Here is a 17,673-nt window from a genome sequence, read left to right as displayed (position 1 = left end):
GGAGACTGAGAGAGAGATCGGAGGCTGACCTTGGATGATCGACGACGACGAAGCTGACGACGATGATCGACGACGACGAGGACAATCGATCGAGCTCACGGCTGTTCTTTGCAAGAGCCTTCGGGTAAGTTTGGGTTTGAGAGCTGACAATTGACGGCTAGGGTTAGGGTTTCAAGTTTGAGTTTGGGTTTCGGGTTTGGGTTTCGAATCTTATTTTTGGGGTTCATTCTTAGCCGTGTCGGGAGAAAAATCGCGTGTCCGGTCCGTTCTGCGGCGAGTCGAAGCGTTGACCCGTGTCGACGGCGTTGACCGCGTGTCTGACGCGTGTCGAACGCGTGTCGAACGCGTGTCCGCGTCCGACGCGCGTCGGAGACGGACTCGCCGGCTGTTTTGAAGAGTAGAGCTGTTTGGTGATCAAAAATAGGATGAGATTATTTTGGAGATTGTGTCTTTTGCAAGTAGCTTTTGGAAAGCTATCTCAAGTAGTGTTTGTCTTTGGGAAGGAGCTGTCAATTTTTTTCTTTCGTTTTTGCCCCTAATAATTCTAATTTTATATCAATAATATTGCATGACCTTTTTAGTCATTTAACAAATTTAAGCTAGTTGTACAGCTTCTTTTGCCAAACAGCTCTAGTCAATCAGCTAGCTACACAGCTATCAGTTTTCAGCTATAATTTCACAGCTTTCAGCTAGCTTGACAGCTTTCAACTATAATCTCGCAGCTTTCAGCTAGTTTTGCCAAACAGAGCCTAAGTATTTTTGCTCTAACTTACTTATACCGACCGTACATTATCGTTCATTCATTTCGTAATATAACTAAGATCATTATCCGACAATGATCTCTCCACTGTCTAGCTCTACTGGAGATTAACTGAATCCATTAGAGGAAAGGCTGAAACTTTCTTCACCTAACGTGCTCTCAGCCTAACCATCGTAAGATCGCTCTCTTCTTGCTGCAAAAGACCTGAGTTTGTGCCCTCTTATAACAAAAAAACTTTACCAGTTAATTATGAAGTAAAACAAAAATCAACCTTAGAGCATCGGAAAAATATCTTCATTTAGTCAACACCATGCAGTCAGCGACATAATTTAGCTTACTTTACCCTTATCCAAAAAATTAATTAACCAGGTTAAATAAATTCATAAGAGCAAGTAAATGATATAGTGATCACCTGGGTGGCTAAGACCCACACGGTCGGGTATTGGGTCCCGGGGAAGTTCATCGTCCTTCCCGAATGCAGGACCCGATTGCAATTCAAGCCACCCGTCGACGCACTCCGACTTAGGCTCAATTTCTTGAGCTTTCGTCTCCTCCGATTCCGTCGGCTTTGGGCCCACCGCATCCAGCCACGAAGAAAAGCTCCATGCAACGCCGATTGCTAAAGCAGCAGCGCCAGCAACGGCGGCTATCTTGATCGCTGTGCTCCCTGAATTCCGCCGATTGCTAAAGCAGCAGCGCCAGCAACGGCGGCTATCTTGATCGCTGTGCTCCCTGAATTCCCCATTCTCTCTCTCTCTCTCTCACCCCTAGAGCGAAGAGGGAGTGCCAATCGGCAACTAGGGGTCAACGCGGGTGCTGCTTTTGATCAGATGAACTGCACTTAAACAGCGGACATGGGAACGTGAGGGGATTTTGGGTTGTTACTTGACAGCTGGCAGCTTTCCCAGTTTTGGCGTATTCGATGCAATTACTTATGTACGGCAAAGTTTCGGTGAAAGGGTGCATTCCTGAGCAAGGATCGGGAGTTTCCTACTTGTCGCTGGACCGGTCTTGCTTCGAATCTACAGTGGGATTTGGTTTCTTTAATGCTGGATTTTGTTTGTAATAGATGCTAGATAAATTTCTAAATTTGTATTGCATGGTAGTTTATATTTTATGAAAATAAAAAATTAATTTTTGCCAGCATCTTTTAATTGAAAGCTTAAACAATAAGAGTGGTGTTAGGGGCACACCATCCACCACAACCCCAACCACACTCCCCCATCTCATTGCTACAGTAAGCCGGGCGCCACATGAGATTTTAAATTCTTTAAAATTCCATGTGGGGCCCGGCTTACTGTAGCAATGAGAGGGGGGAGTGTGGTTGGGGTTGTGGTGGATGGTGTGCCTCTAACATTATTTAAACAATAATGCTTGTTGGAATGTGCATTATGTGCGAACAAATCATCGGCTCTTGATATTCCTAAACCGTATTTGGAATATTCACCTCCCTCTATCATGTCTTGTGCGGTCTGTATCTAGGAATTTCCATGATCAAAAGAGAAAATAACTTATTCACACCAATTTGTTGCTTTTTGTCATGAACTGAATAATATTTACTCTATAAAGTAACTTAATAAAAAAAACAAGATCATACGTTGACAATTGGCTACAAGGAATTTGCTCTTAGATGTATATATTTATTATCACATCCCTCATTTTTAGAACAATTTTTCAAAATGAACCCATTTAAAGTTTTTATTAAAAAACAGACTCATCCCCATTTTATTTACACAAACCAACCTATTTCGTGGCCACGTCAGGAGCGTGGCCATGAAATGAGTTCTTTTTTTTAATCTCGTCTCTAAATAGTCGGGGTTGTCAACCCCGACTATTTTGGAGGCCCTGTCTAAAATACATGCTAAATTAGTCGGGGTTGGAAACTCCGACTAATTTAGCCCGATATCTAATTTGTCGGGGTTGGGAACCCCGACCAATTCGAAAGTCCGCTATCGAAATGGTCGGGGTTTCCAACCCTGACCATTTAGCAGAGACTTCTGGCCCAGTCCGACAATAGTCGGGGTTGTGAACCCCGACTATTTGTTACCTAGGACCCGCCCATATAAAGGCGATGACTTCATCTCCCAAACTCCCGTTCGTTTTCAGTCTCCGCTCTCCTCTCATTTTCGTCGTTCTCCTCCTCCCAAAATCTGTTTGAACCACCAATCTCAGATTTCAATCTCAATTTTCGTCTGAATTTTATAGTGAAAGATCTAACAGATAATTTCTCTACATTCTCTCCTATTTTAACATATAAAAATCTAGGGTTTTTCTCAAAAACGAATTTCTAGGGTTTGAACTCTATTTGTAGTGGTTTATTTAGAAAAATTATTCTTGTTATAGTTGAAATTAAACATTTGGGGCGTAGAATCTCAATTTTAGGGATTAGGATTTGGGGGTTTACGGTTGTAATTGGGGTTTAGGGTTATAATTGTTAATATTTTTTAAATTTTTTATATTTAAATGATATAATTTTGTTTTGCATAGGTTGAATAATATGATTTTTATTGCTTGTTCTTACGAAGGAATGATTAATTATGGAATGAATAATATGTCAATGTACGTCGGGGGGGTGACAATCCTGGTAATGATATCGGAATCATATAGTTACCTTGAATTAGTTAATGAATTGCATCGAATTACGACAATTGACCCACGAGAGTATCGTCTAAAAATAATATGTAATTGGCCGATAACTTATGATAGAATGTCCGCAGTTGAGATCTCAAACGATCATTCGATGGGTATTTTGTTTAATTTGAGAAAGTCATAACCAATGGTAGAATTGTTTATTGAAACGGTGTCACATAGTACGGGCCAAATATTTAACCATGCAGGAGAATTCTCACGCATGTTACATTTGGGAGTTGAGTCTGAAGGTTTTCTTTCTTTTTCAAGTGGAATGGAGCAGACTCAACTTCAATATCACAGTGGTGCACCTTCATATGAAGAGGATGAAAGAAGCGACGCCTTTGATGGTGAAGATGAAGATAGTGCGCCAATTGACAGCATGCAATTTGTGGATGAAGATGATGAAGAGAATCCAGATTGGCCAGATGAAGCTTATATTAATAATGAATATGTTGAGTACGAAGAACCACCCCCCAACGAGTTTGAGGATGATTAGTGGGTCTGTTCTTCCACAGTACATGATATGTGCATTGTCGAAAGTTCATATAATAAAGGAGATGATGAGGAGGTCCCTTTCAGAGTTGGTGAATTATTTGAGACTAAAGACCAATTAGTTGATGCTATTCGTGATTACTCAATAAAAAAGTTGGTCAAATTCAAGCAAATTAAAAGCAATCGTACAAGTTATGATGCAATCTGTTTTATGAATACACAAAGGCAAGGTCTGGCAGAGGGGAATGAATCTGATTTACGCATGTCCTTGGAAGTTACATGCATTTGTCGGAAAGAAACATAATGGGTATTTTAGGATCACAAAATATTACGGTGTTCACATATGTAACAATCCAATGTTCGAGAGAGATCATAGTGGTGCCTCCGTCGCTTACATAGCTCGGTTAATTATGCCAAAATTAAAGAAGAAGCTTGAACTAAAGCCCGATGACATAATTGATAGAGTGTCACATGATAACAAGTGCTTACATCGGGAGGTGGGAGTTGAGGGAGGAACATGTAGTGATGGAGAGGACTGACGCACCTAACCTAGGTGTGTATTTGCGGTGGTATTGGGGGATTACTCGCATGTGGATATTTCAGGAGAACAAAATCCCCTAAGGAGTACATACCAAGAGGCTCGGTTGAGAGAGAGTTGGTAAGTGTATAAGCAAAATATACAGTTATTTTGTGAGTTTTATATTATTATCGTCCACTTGATAATAATTTTCTTTCGGTTTTTATCTTATAGGTACAAGAGCTCGAAGAGCTTTCTACTATGGAGCATAATGCATTGCGAACAACTACCGAGCAAGAGCCGAGGAACATATTCCTTCACATGATAAAAAAGATTCGGTCCGCTCTTCAGAGGACGCATAATACAAGACGTGATGGACGTGAGGAGCGACCAATTGAGTACGGACGTTGAAGGTTCCGAGGACACACGGGGCAGGCTCAAGTCGTGCACGTGATGAAGCTAGCGGCTCACAGCAGGCTCAACCTGAATGTTCATAGTCGGTTCGAGTCGACGAGGATGTCATGCACTCCTAACTTCACAAACAACCGGACGAGGATCTCATCCGAGCTCACATCAAAGGTGAACGGGGAATGGGGAGAGGAAGAAGAGGGAGAGGGAGAGGAAATGGAGTTGTAAATATTTGTTAAGTTTCGATATACTTAGTATGTGAATTGCATGATATGTATCCGATTGAATACGGATTTTAGTAAGTGAAATGAATGTTTGCGATTATGGACAAGTATGTGTGTTATTTGTGATTGCATTGTAGATTGATAAATGTGTATCATTAGTTGGTGGATTGATATGTACTAACAGGAGTTTGATTTTCCAGCTAAAAGTGAGAAAGAAGAGTTCTACAAAATGGTCGAGGTTGGGAACCCCAGCCATTTTGTGCACCTACACAAAATGGTCGGGGTTTCCAACCCCGACCATTTTGCATAGCCAACTTTTGCTGCAAAAGTCTCTACTAAATGGTCGAGGTTGGAAACCTCGACCATTTTGCATAGCCAACTTTTACTGCAAAAGTCTCTGCTAAATGGTCGGGGTTGGAAAACCTGACCATTTCGATAGCGGGCTTTCGAATTGGTCGGGGTTCCCAACCCCGATAAATTAGATAGCGGACTAAATTAGTCGGAGTTTCCAACCCCGACTAATTTAGCATGTATTTTAGATGGGGCCTCCAAAATAGTCAGGGTTGGCAACCCCGACTATTTAGAGATGTGATTAAAAAAGCTGACTGTAAATCCCTAATGCCACTAGGAAAGAACCTTAGAGGGGGGTGAATAGGGTTTATGCTAATATAATCCGATTTAAATGCCAATTAAAACTTACTAACAAATATCCTAGCAAATATGATACATAACATGATAACTATGCAAGGATAAGTGATATACACAAGGGTAAATAAAATAAACAAGAGAGTGGGCGATATAAATAACGAGCAATAGACAATGGCGATATGAAATATGAACACAAGATAAGTGTGCCAATGCAATCACAAACAAATGATATGTTCACGAAGTTCGATCCCCACGACCTACGTCTCCGTTCCTCACCTCGAGAAGATCTCCACTATCACACTAGGTTTTCTACGCTTACCCGAAAAACATTTACACCTCACAATACGGTTTTTTAGCTAACCAAAAACTTTACAATCCACACTCACAATGTAACTACACTAACTACCACCTCAAGTGTTGGTCTCTAGCCCGTGTCTTCCTCAAGTGTTAGGAATTACAACCTCTCTCTAGGCATTATCACCTACCCCACTCCTCTTGGGACGACCCTGTCTCTCACCACACACTCCTCTTGGTGTACTAGTGTATTACAAGGTGAACATCACAATTTAAGCACAAATACAAAGTGTTTGTTCTCTACAATGGATGAGAACGAATTGTAAGCTCACTCTTTAAGTCACACAATCCTAAAACGTATATGATGTCTATTATATATTACTTTACAGTTGTGGCTAGTCAGGACTTGTAGAAATGTGGCACATGTTACTCATTTCTACTCTCTCTCTCTCTCTCTCTCTCTCTCTCTCTCTCTCTCTCTCTCTGCTATTGTTCATGTATTTTTTAGCTTCTATGCTACGGACAAATTTTCAAAACCAACCCATTTGATGTTTTAATTGCAAAAAACGACCCGTTTCTAACTTATTTAGAGAAACCGACCTGGTTTCAGCACTGTCGCTGAAACCAGGTCGGTTTTTCTAAAAAACTTTACGAATCTTCACGGGAGTTCAACTCCCGTGAAGTTTAACATACTTTTAAACTTCACGGGAGTTGAACTCCCGTGAAGTTTATTTCCACCAATAAACTCCACGGGAGTTCAACTCCCGTGGAGTTACAGGGTAAAATCCCCAGTGAGCAGCTCGCTGGAAAATCTGGCATGCAGCGTTCAACTCCCGTGGAGTTCTAGGATAAATTTTTATTTTATTTCAGTTCAAGTGGAGACCCTATACACCGCCGGAGCTGGATATGCATTCTCTTGCACCCATCCGCCGAGATAGTCTCGACTTGTGGAGAGCGAGAGTTCCATTGATTTGTTGGGAGATCGTGGAGATGCATGTCCCTGACCGTGTGCTACGACAGTTTACGCTCTCTCAGCATGTACCAGATCCTGTTGAGCAGATCTCTCGTCGGTGGCGACCTACTTCGCACCATAACGACTGGGCCGTAGTCCGTACGGCCTACATAGACAGGTGGGCTCACAGGTGGGATTTCATCCAGGATACGAGGCCCGCGGCTGTTGACTATACCGCGTATATGGGTTGGTATTGGGATATCACACGTAGATGGATCACATGTGACCCACAGCCCTTAGCTGGACACATGCCACGGCCACCGACAGACAGTTACATCCCTAGTGGGATGAACGAGAGAGATTACGTAAGTTTCTAAGCTAAATTATAATATTTTTTTCTTGAGTTGGTACTTAATAAATTATTTACCTCACAGGTCCGTGCTTTTGATAGCATTCAGGCTGATATTGATGCGACCGTGCCTGAGATTCAGGATCAGGTGGCGTTAGGGCTCCTCGGCAGGATCAAGAAGACCATAGCACAGGTGTTTCATAAGACTCACGTCGACGAGTTCGCAGGCCGTGAGGACAGGTCTCGATCATTTGGGCAAGCGTACACTCGGCGCCGACGGCCACGTGACGATGACGGCGGCACTTCGCATGCTGATGGAGCCGGCACTTCGCATGCTGATGGAGCCGGAACTTTCACATGCTGATGGAGCCGGCACTTCACATGCTGATGGAGCCGGCACTTCGCAGCCTCACACACAGCCGGATACTCAGATAGTCGAGGCTCATCAGTGTTTGCTGTGAAAGTTACTATTTTCATTGCTATCGAATCTATTACAACTTTAGTCGTTACAATAAACTCGAATAAAATAAAAGAAAAGTTGATCTTTTTATAAGATCTCCTTACACAATGAAAATAAAAAGTTTACAACTTTATCAAACAAACGCAGAGATCGTTTATCGGTCTTCTGCTTGCGTGGGTGTCTTTGCCTGTGCCGCGGTTTATCCGTGGACCACCGTCGATCAGATCTGACTACTGAAAAAATTGGACAGAGCTTCGTCTATCCGCGAGGGGATCGAGAAAACTGTAGCGCTTATCTCGACAAAAGCGAGATAATTGCTCTTCTTAGAATTACCACAACGGGATAATACTAAGGATTGGATGCGGGTGATGTAGATCTGACGAATCTTTCTCTCTTGCGTTGAAAAACTAGATCCGATCTCTCCTCCTCCTCTCTTGAAATCTGTGCACTTTAAGTCTTCAATCCGGCAGGGCTTCGCCGCGGCACCAGAATTCCAGCCCTCCAAAAATGAGGGCCTGGGGCTTGTATTTATAGGCTTGAGGGGTTACGGAGCGGTTAAAACCACCTAAAGGGCCCAAATCCGTGTTGGAGACACCCTAGGGTGTCTCCCAAAATCCGAGACAAGACACCCTCCCAAAATCCGAGACACCCTAGGGTGTCTCGGCTTTGGCCGAGACACTCCGTTGTGGTGCATTCGTCCGCTTCCGCTGTAAATTCTTTGTCCGAACTCGGATTTGAGTGATTCGAAGTGCATTGGAAAGCCGACAAGGAGTTCTATCAGCCCCAATGGTTGGATCATCTGTATAATGAATGAGACACAAAGGGTATTTCGTCTTTTGTGAACGATACGAGGTTCCCGATCAGTTCGTATCTTCATCATTCCGAAGTTCCGTTGTTTCACGTAGTTCGTCGGTTTACTTCAAGCGTTCACCGACATCAATCAAGCTTCTGTGAACCAGATGGTGACGTTCATCGTCATTTCTTAACACTGAGCTGTTCGTGGAGACCTATAGGTAATTTTCGATGCCTACAGATACCCCCTCCAAAGCGTTCCAGACTCGTTTCTTTTGTAGAAGAGGCTGTAATACTTTGGATATGATTGGTCCAGCCTTCAGTCGGCGTAAAGGACCTGTAGTTAGCTTCGATTCTTGACTCCTTCGATTTTCAGTCTACCCGATGCTTTGATGAGTAGCTGAAATCCTTCCGGCGCTGCGTTTATCGTCTGGCCGTCGTCGAAATCTCAAATCTACAAGTGATGAGTTGAGTTTGGCTCGTATCATTGAGTTGACTTTTTGATCGCAACGCGTTGACTGGCGTTGACCGGCGTTGACCCTAGGGTTTCGAACGTCGTACGTTGACTTTTTGGTCGCAACACGTTGACTGGCGTTGACCTAGGGTTACGCGTTGACCGGCGTTAGCCTTAGGGTTTTTGAACCTCGTACGTTGACATAGTTTATACTCATACGTTTTCTGGAGTATACACAGTTTAATCTCTTAAGGTATTGGAGCATGGCGGTCCCAAATATTGGGGCTGCAGGACCAACTGTTAAAGCTGATTCATCTGCATGTGTGAATTTTATCCTGAATTTGTTGGATGCTCAAGTCACGAGACCAACTAGTGGAGCTGGTGCGTCAATGACTCGCATTTATAGAATTTTTGGCAAATTCTCAGTCATCAACGGGTTTGATGAGCCTTTACCGACTACCGTTTGAGCCGGGCTAGCATGCAGATTGTTTAAGCCTGTTCCACATGTGACGTTAAGCTAAAAGAGTTAACCCTTTTAGTGCTACGATATTGAATACGTAGACTTCGTCTTTTTCCTGTGAAAAGACTAAACAGCGACGTGTATCAGACGTTGACTTAGGATTTTTGGCAAATCCTCAGCCCTCAATGGATTTGGCGTGCTCTTACCGATTACCGTTTGAATCGGGCTTACATGCGGATTGTTTTAAGCCCGTTCCGCATGTGACGTTATGCTAAAGGAATGAACTCCCTTAGACTTGATGCTACGACTTCGAATACGTAGACTTCGTCATTGTTACGGGAATAGACTACCCGACAACGCGTGTTAGGCGCTGACTTATCCTTACTTAGAATTCAGGATAAAAATCCCCAGACTCGGATTCTGGTATCTTCTTCAATCGGTAAAAGACTAAACCGGCAACGCGTGTTAGGCGTTGACTTATCCCTGCTTAGGCTTCAGGATAAAATTCCCCATGCGTGTGAGGCACGGATTTTGGCGTTATTAATAACAATGTGGTCTTTTGTCCTTTTTACGGTCAAAGACTAACCGGCAATGCGTGTTAGACATAGACTTTGGGATTTTTGGCAAACCCCCAGCCATCAACGGGTTTGACGTGCCTTTACCGATTACCGTTTGAATCGGGCTAGCATGTGAATTATTAAAACCCGTTTCACATGTAACGTTGTGCTAAGAGAATTGCTTCTTTTAGACTTAATGCTATGATTTTGAATACATAGACTTCGTCATTTCTTACGGGAATATGGCATCCGGCAACGCGTATTAGGCGTTGACTCATCCCTACTTAGGTTTCGGGATAAAATTCCCCAGGTTTTAGATCCTGATGTCTTTTTCAATCGGTGAAAGACTAAACCGGCAACACGTGTTAGGCGTAGGCTTATCTCTATTTAGGAGTTGAGATAAAATTCCCCGTGCACAAAGTGCCCGGATTGGAAGTTAAAAATTATGTTTTTTCTAAGAACAAAGATAGACTGGAAAATGGGAGAGGAAGAATTTTATATTCTATCTCCCGGTACTGAAGAGGAAGAATTTTATATTCTATCTACAGTAGGAAAGAAAACTCAAGGTGGGATCTCCACCCCCAGAATCCGAAAAGATAAAACTAAGAGTGGGATCTCCACTCCGAGAATCAGAAAGGTTCAAACGATCCTAACTTTTATAGGATTGGTCATTTGAATCAAAAGAATCCCTCATTCATTGAGGAGAAAGCCCAATTTTGACCCTAACTTTTATAGGTTTGGTGAAAAAGGAACAAAGACAGATTTTCGTTTATCGAAAAGGAATGACTCAGTCTTAGTCCTAACTATCTGTAGGTTTGACTAAGTGAGATTGGGAACAATCCTAACTTTTATAGGTTTGATCGTTCAATTGTGGACCTCTCGTTCATGGAACGAATCGAGAGGAGATTTTGGCTTTGGTCCTAACTGTTTATAGGTTTGACCAAGGAAGCAGTGGAAGTGGCAGTTTTGAGACGATCTTACCTTTTATAGGCTTGATCGTTCAATTTGAAAGTGGACCTCTCATTCATGGAAGGAATTAAGAGGGGACTTTGGTTGTGGTCCTAACTATAGGAAGGTTTGACCAGGTAGATAGTGAGAGTGAGAGTACAAATCATAGTGGGGGTTTAGTGTTTATCACCTTGTTCGTAATTATCGGGTTATCCCTAAGAAAATTATATATAGCGTTCTTCTAGGAACTTCCCATTACATGAATCATCCACCCCCAGCTTCTCTCTTGGAACTGGGTCTGACTTTGTACTCTGTTACATGTCCGGGTTATCCTTAAGAATATTAGCGTAACATTCTTCTGGAACTTCCCATCAACGGTAGGAAACAGTTTAGACTCATATACCTATTGGAGTATCAGGGAGCAGTTTAACCTCATATACCGATTGAAGGATTAAGAAGCAGTTTATACTCGTATACTTGTCGGAGTGTTGAGAAGCAGTTTATACTCGTGTACTCTTCGGAGTGTTACCGTTCTTATTTGGCTTATCCTAGTGTTATGACGCCGGCTTTAACCAAGGTTTGGATGCTATTCTTTAAAGTAAAGCAAGCCTTGGTGGGATGAAGGATCCTCCTGTGGTACGCACAGTACTTCGGATCTGCAGTATTGTCAGCTTCCTCCTGATTTGTGATAGGCGGCAGCTTGATCTTGTTGTTTTCAAGAAGGGTCTCGAAGATGGCTGGAACGTCTTCGTCCTTGAATGAGTACTTTTTTTGGAGCCTCGGATCCAAACTATTCTGCTGTCTTCGGAGCTGGTGTTGTGACGTTTGATTAACGTCAACAACTGTTGTAGGTGCATTCCCTTCATCATGGGACACGAGACTCGAATTTAGAGGGTTGACCATCGGTTGGTTTCTTTCGACCTTCCTCCTTCTGAGAAAGCATTCGGCCTGTTCTTCGCGCACCTTCAACTCTTTCCAGGTATTGAGCGGCTCTACTCCCATAACGTCCAAGATGTTAACGGACAAGTTATTATGACAGGTTTGCAAGACAAATTCCTCTGTGACGGGATCCTTGCAGTTCATTGCCTGATTGCGAAAGCGTTTGACGAAGGTATCCACCGACTCTCCGTCTTTTTGTTTCTCATCAAAGAGTGTCCTGATCGACATTTCGGCGTCATCATCGAAGAAATAAGCGAGGAACATGCTTTCCAGGTCCTCCCAGCTGTTGATGCTTTCGGGCTTGAGGCAGCGGTACCAATCGAAGGCAGGCCCACGAAGGGTGCCAACGAATAACCGGACCATCAGAGGCTCGTTGTCAGAGATCACTCTCAAATGGGACTTGAAATAGATCAGGTGCTGAGTGGGGGAACCCTTCCCGTCAAACGGTGTGAAGTTGATCAGGTTGAACTTCGCCGGATACGGAATCGATTCCCATTCTCTTGGGTAAGGATACGGAATGCCGGTCTTCTTTAGCTCTTGAGCAGACATCAGGGCATCAATTTTGATCTCGAGATCCTTCATCTTTTTGTCCTCATCTATATCCTATTTTGGACAATTCCTAAAAGGAATAACGGGGCCACCCCCAGCATTATCATCTTTGGTGGGACCAACCCTAGTATTATTGTCCTTAGTATCATCTTTGGTGGGACCAACCCTAGTATTATTGTCCTTAGTGGGACCACCCCCAGCGTTGTGTTCATCCACATCTGAATCGCTACCTGCTTGGTTAGCAGTGTTGCGACGGCTGGATTCACCTAGCTGATTCGACAAAGCTCGGATGTGTTGGTCGGGCATTTGTCTCATCTCCTGCATAGTCATTTCCATTTCGATTTTGAATGCTTCTTTCTGCTTGGCTAGAGCATCCTCAATGATTTTGGCTATTTGCTCGGTGTTGACCATGAACACTTCCCGAGCTTGTCCTATGCTAGACGTTGTATCATCAGAATAAGAATCCGAGAGTTCATCATCGGAATGTATTCCTTCATGGACACCCTGGTAATCATTATGTCCAACGGTTTCTAACTGAAGCTGAGATATTTGTTGGGTTATTCCCGATCTAACTCTTCTTCCTAGAAAGAAATTAGGGTTGAAACCACTTGAAACAATCGTAGATTTTCCCTTATTGACCATGTTGATGGTAACTTCTGGGAATTCATCATCGCGAGCCACCGATCCTCTTTGGTGGGAACGCCTTGATTTGGGCTTCGTCGTTCCATCGGAGATTCTCTCGATTACCGAGACCCTCTGCGGAGCGGTCTTGGGGCAGCTACACACTGATAATACTGCCCTGATCATTTTGATACACGGACAGTGAGAGTTCGCTTCCCGGGTACTTCTCTTTCGAGATTTATTCGTACCCCTAGCCTGATAGTACAACTCATTGACGTTGCGGTCGGAGTAACTTATAGGCTGCTTACATGGATTCTCAGGTATAACGCGTTCGTCTGTCTGACGTGTTTTCCTCTGAGTAAACATTCTGCTTACATGGATTCTCAGGTATAACGCGTTCGTCTGTCTGACGTGTTTTCCTCTGAGTAAACATTGCATTGTTGGCGTCTGCAAGAGTCGCACGTTTGGAATCATACCTTTGTGAGGGTGAAACCTTAACGGGCTCCTGATTTTCTGCACGCAGCGCCAAGCGGGCCGTTGCAGAAATCAATTTGTTAGGAGGTCGCGTACGACCCCCAGTCCGGATGTTGGCTCGAAGCTCCTTCAACGATCTCCAGCTTTCCTTAACAAGCGCTTTTCCTCGATTCTCGGGTAGGGCACCGATACGATCCTTTAGAGGAATCCTGAACTTGGGAAAATCCACGCTGCGGTAGGGCTTTACCGGAGGTTCGGGATCTGAAGTTGACGAAGGCCGGAGAACAACGTCGCCTGCTTTTGCCTTAGGCGCTAATTTGGCTTTTGGCACCCAAACTTGTTTGGATCTCGGCGATCTCTTAACTGCCTCTTCCTTTTGCATTTCTTGTGCTTTTCGCACAAGGGTCCGGGCATGCGCAAGCAAGGTGTGGCGCTTCTGGATTCGCTCCTCGAGAGTAGAGCGGGTTATTTGGACACGAACCCATCCATTAATTGGAGATCGAAAGGAGGATTTCGATGCTGGTCGTGACGACAGATTAGCCACTTGGCGCTTTCTGAGCTCCAGATCTGCTTGGTAATGGAGACCATCCATCTGATCCAAAGCCTTGGCGAATTGGCGCGCGAGGCGTTGTCGTTTCCTTTGACGTGCTCTCTTTGATAGAGTTGGCGCGCCTTCAGCAGTCGACTTCTTAATCGTGAAGGAGTTCAGATCTGCAAATTTGGCTTCATTGAATATCGGTGGATCATTGCAAGGTGCAACAGCAACAACGGCGGAGAGATCGTCTTCTTGGATCTTCAGATCTGAAGACCAGCAGATCTTTCTGGAGGAGGAGGCACTCCTGCACTTGCCAGGAGAGGCGGATCTGGAGGAGGAGGCACTCCTGCGCTTGCCAGGAGAGGCGGATCTGGAGGAGGAGGAGGAGGAGACGTACTCCTCGAACTTTTGCTGGTCGAATTCATATTCAACCTCTTCGAGCACCGGGATCTTGATCGTCGGCTGCGGCACGACAGCTTCGGCACTCGCCAGTTTGTTTGCTGTGAAAGTTGCTGTTTTTATTGCTATCGAATCTATTACAACTTTAGTCGTTACAATAAACTCGAATAAAATAAAAGAAAAGTTGATCTTTTTATAAGATCTCCTTACATAATAAAAATAAAAAGTTTACAACTTTATCAAACAAACGCAGAGATCGTTTATCGGTCTTCTGCTTGCGTGGGTGTCTTTGCCTGTGTCGGGGTTTATCCGTGGACCACCGTCGATCAGATCTGACTGCTGAAAAATTAGGCAGAGCTTCGTCTATCCGTGAGGGGATCGAGAAAACTATAGCGCTTATCTCGACAAAAGCGAGATAATTGCTCTTCTTAGAATTACCACAACGGGATAATACTAAGGATTGGATGCGGGTGATGTAGATCTGACGAATCTTTCTCTCTTGCGTTGAAGAACTAGATCCGATCTCTCCTCTTCCTCTCTTGAAATCTGTACACTTTAAGTCTTCAATCTGGCAGGGCTTCGCCGCGGCACCAGAATTCCAGCCCTCAAAAAATGAGGGCCTGGGGCTTGTATTTATAGGCTTGAGGGGTTACGGAGCGGTTAAAACCACCTAAAGGACCCAAATCCGCGTTGGAGACACCCTAGGGTGTCTCCCAAAATCCGAGACACCCTAGGGTGTCTCCCAAAATCTGAGACACCCTAGGGTGTCTCGGCTTTGGCCGAGACACTCCGTTTTGGTGCATTCATCCGCTTTCGCTGTAAATTCTTCGTCCGAACTCGGATTTGAGTGATTCCAAGTGCGTTGGAAAGCTGACGAAGAATTCTATAAGCTCCAATGATTATATCATCAATTGAACAAATGAGACATGAAGGGTATTTCGCCGTTTGTGAACGATACGAGGTTCCCGATCAGTTCGTATCTTCATCATTCCGAAGTTCTGTTGTTTCACGTAGTTCGTCGGTTTACTTCAAGTGTTCACCGACATCAATCAAGCTTCTGTGAACCAGATGGTGACGTTCATCGTTATTTCTTAACACTGAGCTGTTCGTGGAGACCTATAGGTAATTTTCGATGCCTACAATCAGCGCGGGGGGCGGGGAAGAGCGAGGGGGAGGGGGAAGAGAGGGAGAGGAAGGAGAGGAGCTATATTGGGTTGTATTTGAACTTATTTTGTTAAAATTTGTAAATTGTATGAATTTTCAAATACTATACTTTTATGGATCAATTATAGCTCGATATGTGATCTTTTTGCGTATTGTTTGATTCGTGCGTGTTTAAATAATATATATATTGCAGTAATTATTGTCAACAGGTAAATAGTTGTATATATGAGTTAAATAGGTAGACGTATGCATGCTGTGCAGGTTTTTGCAAAACCTGCAACTTCACGGGAGTTGAACTCCCGTGAAGTTGCAATGTAAATTTCCCAGAGAGCGATTCTCTGGGAAATTTGGCCTGTAACTCCACGGGAGTTCAACTCCCGTGGAGTTTTAACAATACAACAAACTCCACGGGAGTTGAACTCCCGTGGAGTTTATTGAGGGTAATAAATTTCACGGGAGTTCAACTCCCGTGAAGTTTAAAAACATACTAAACTTCACGGGAGTTGAACTCCCGTGAAGTTTCGTAAAGTTTTTTAGAAAAACCGACCTGGTTTCAGCGACAGTGCTGAAACCAGGTCGGTTTCTCTAAATAAATTAGAAACTGGTCGTTTTTTGCAATTAAAACATCAAATGGGTTGGTTTTGAAAATTTGTCCTCTATGCTACTATTCATACCTAACTCGATTTATCGAGATGGTTTATCTTAAAAATATTCACATCAGTATTTGTGCTCGTTAATTTTTAGTTTCCAATGAGAAAATGTAATGGATCTCAGTATTTATTAAATAGTAACACTAGCATAATGTATATTTAACAATATTAATACTAAGTATCGTATGTCATACGATTTAACAACTCGTGAGTTGTAAATGTGGGGTTTGAACTACTTAATGCACTGCTTAATTTCCTTTCTTTCCATTCATTATTGAGTTGATTTTTCTTGAAAACACAAATTGCAGCGGTGGTAACCTCATATTGGAAAAGGTTGATTAAATTAACTACATTTTAACTATTGTTGATAGCAAACATATTAATACTAAGTCTTCTCTCTTTTTCTCCCTATATCTTTATTGGTCCGATTACTACATTCATTATGCCTTCTCTTTTTAAAATGGAGACTCCTCTCAACATCTCTTGAAAACAACTAATCTAAAGTAATGCTTAAATCGTTACATCACGTAGTCCATCTCAAAACCATTTGGACAAAATGTAATGATTACATTACAGTAATACCCCTTGATGGATTTTTGTCGTTTCCTTATCATAGTATAATTAACTCCTGGCTATCTTAAATTGCATTAAATATTCTTATTGGTTAGATTTTCTTCGAGTAAGGGCATCTCCAACAGTTTCTCCAAAATTTTCTCCAAAATGGGGAAACAAAAGTCATATTCTCCAACTAATTTTTACACCAACTCCAACAGTTTCCTCATTTTGAAGAATCCATTTTTTCCTCCAAAAAATTGAAGAATGCTGCAGATTTGGGTAAGCTTCCCCATTTTTTCTTCTTCATCCCTATTTTGGGGAATGAGATGGGGAATCTGTTGGGCCAAAAACCTAACTAAATTCTCTAAAAGTGGGAAATGGGGAAGCTGTTGGAGATGCTCTAAGCTAGAAACTATTGAAGAAAGGAAAATTTTTGAAAAACGATCATTTTTTAAATTTATTGAGCAAAACCGACCCTTTGGGAAATTAATGGGCAAAACCGACCCTTTTTTTAAAGGAAATAGTTGGTTTTGCAGCCTGGCTGTATTGTGAACTGCACGGGACTAGTAGTCCCGTGCAGTCTACTTAATTTCTGACCCATCCTCAAATCGCTCTCCTCTTCAAAAAAAAATAAATCCCTAAGGCGCTACAGGTAGCTTGGCGTGACGACGAAGGGGAGATGGAGAGAAGGGCAGCGGCGGGGTTGAGGCGTCGAGCTAGGCGCGGTGACAGGAGGAGAGGGCGAATTTGGCATGGTGGTCGGAGTTTGGGCTGCGGAGGAGGCTGACGACGGAGCTAGAGGGGAGCTCGGCTGGTCGGAGGCTGTCGGATCGTGGTGCAG

General features: G+C 43.2%; 1 protein-coding gene across 1 annotated transcript; it reads left to right on the top strand.

Moving 5' to 3' along the window:
- Nucleotides 1–6,964: 6,964 nt before the first annotated feature.
- On the top strand, nt 6,965–7,639 carry LOC109827292 (protein MAIN-LIKE 2-like). Its single transcript, XM_020394287.1, has 2 exons — nt 6,965–7,291; nt 7,361–7,639. Exons 1-2 carry the CDS (start codon nt 6,965–6,967, stop codon nt 7,637–7,639), a joined length of 606 nt encoding a protein of 201 aa, XP_020249876.1.
- The last annotated feature ends 10,034 nt before the right edge of the window (nt 7,640–17,673 follow it).

Source organism: Asparagus officinalis, unplaced genomic scaffold (genome assembly GCF_001876935.1).
Source record: "Asparagus officinalis unplaced genomic scaffold, Aspof.V1 AsparagusV1_Un108, whole genome shotgun sequence".
NCBI lineage: Eukaryota > Viridiplantae > Streptophyta > Magnoliopsida > Asparagales > Asparagaceae > Asparagus > Asparagus officinalis.
The sequence above is the reverse complement of the archived record's forward strand: the minus strand, read 5'-3'. Positions and strand labels throughout refer to the sequence as shown.

Bases quoted from the DNA above. Each gene is read 5' to 3' on its own strand.
- LOC109827292 (XM_020394287.1), top strand. From the start codon at position 6,965: ATGCATGTCCCTGACCGTGTGCTACGACAGTTTACGCTCTCTCAGCAT. The intron at 7,292-7,360 runs GTAAGTTTCTAA...TTTACCTCACAG, and splicing joins GGATGAACGAGAGAGATTAC to GTCCGTGCTTTTGATAGCAT.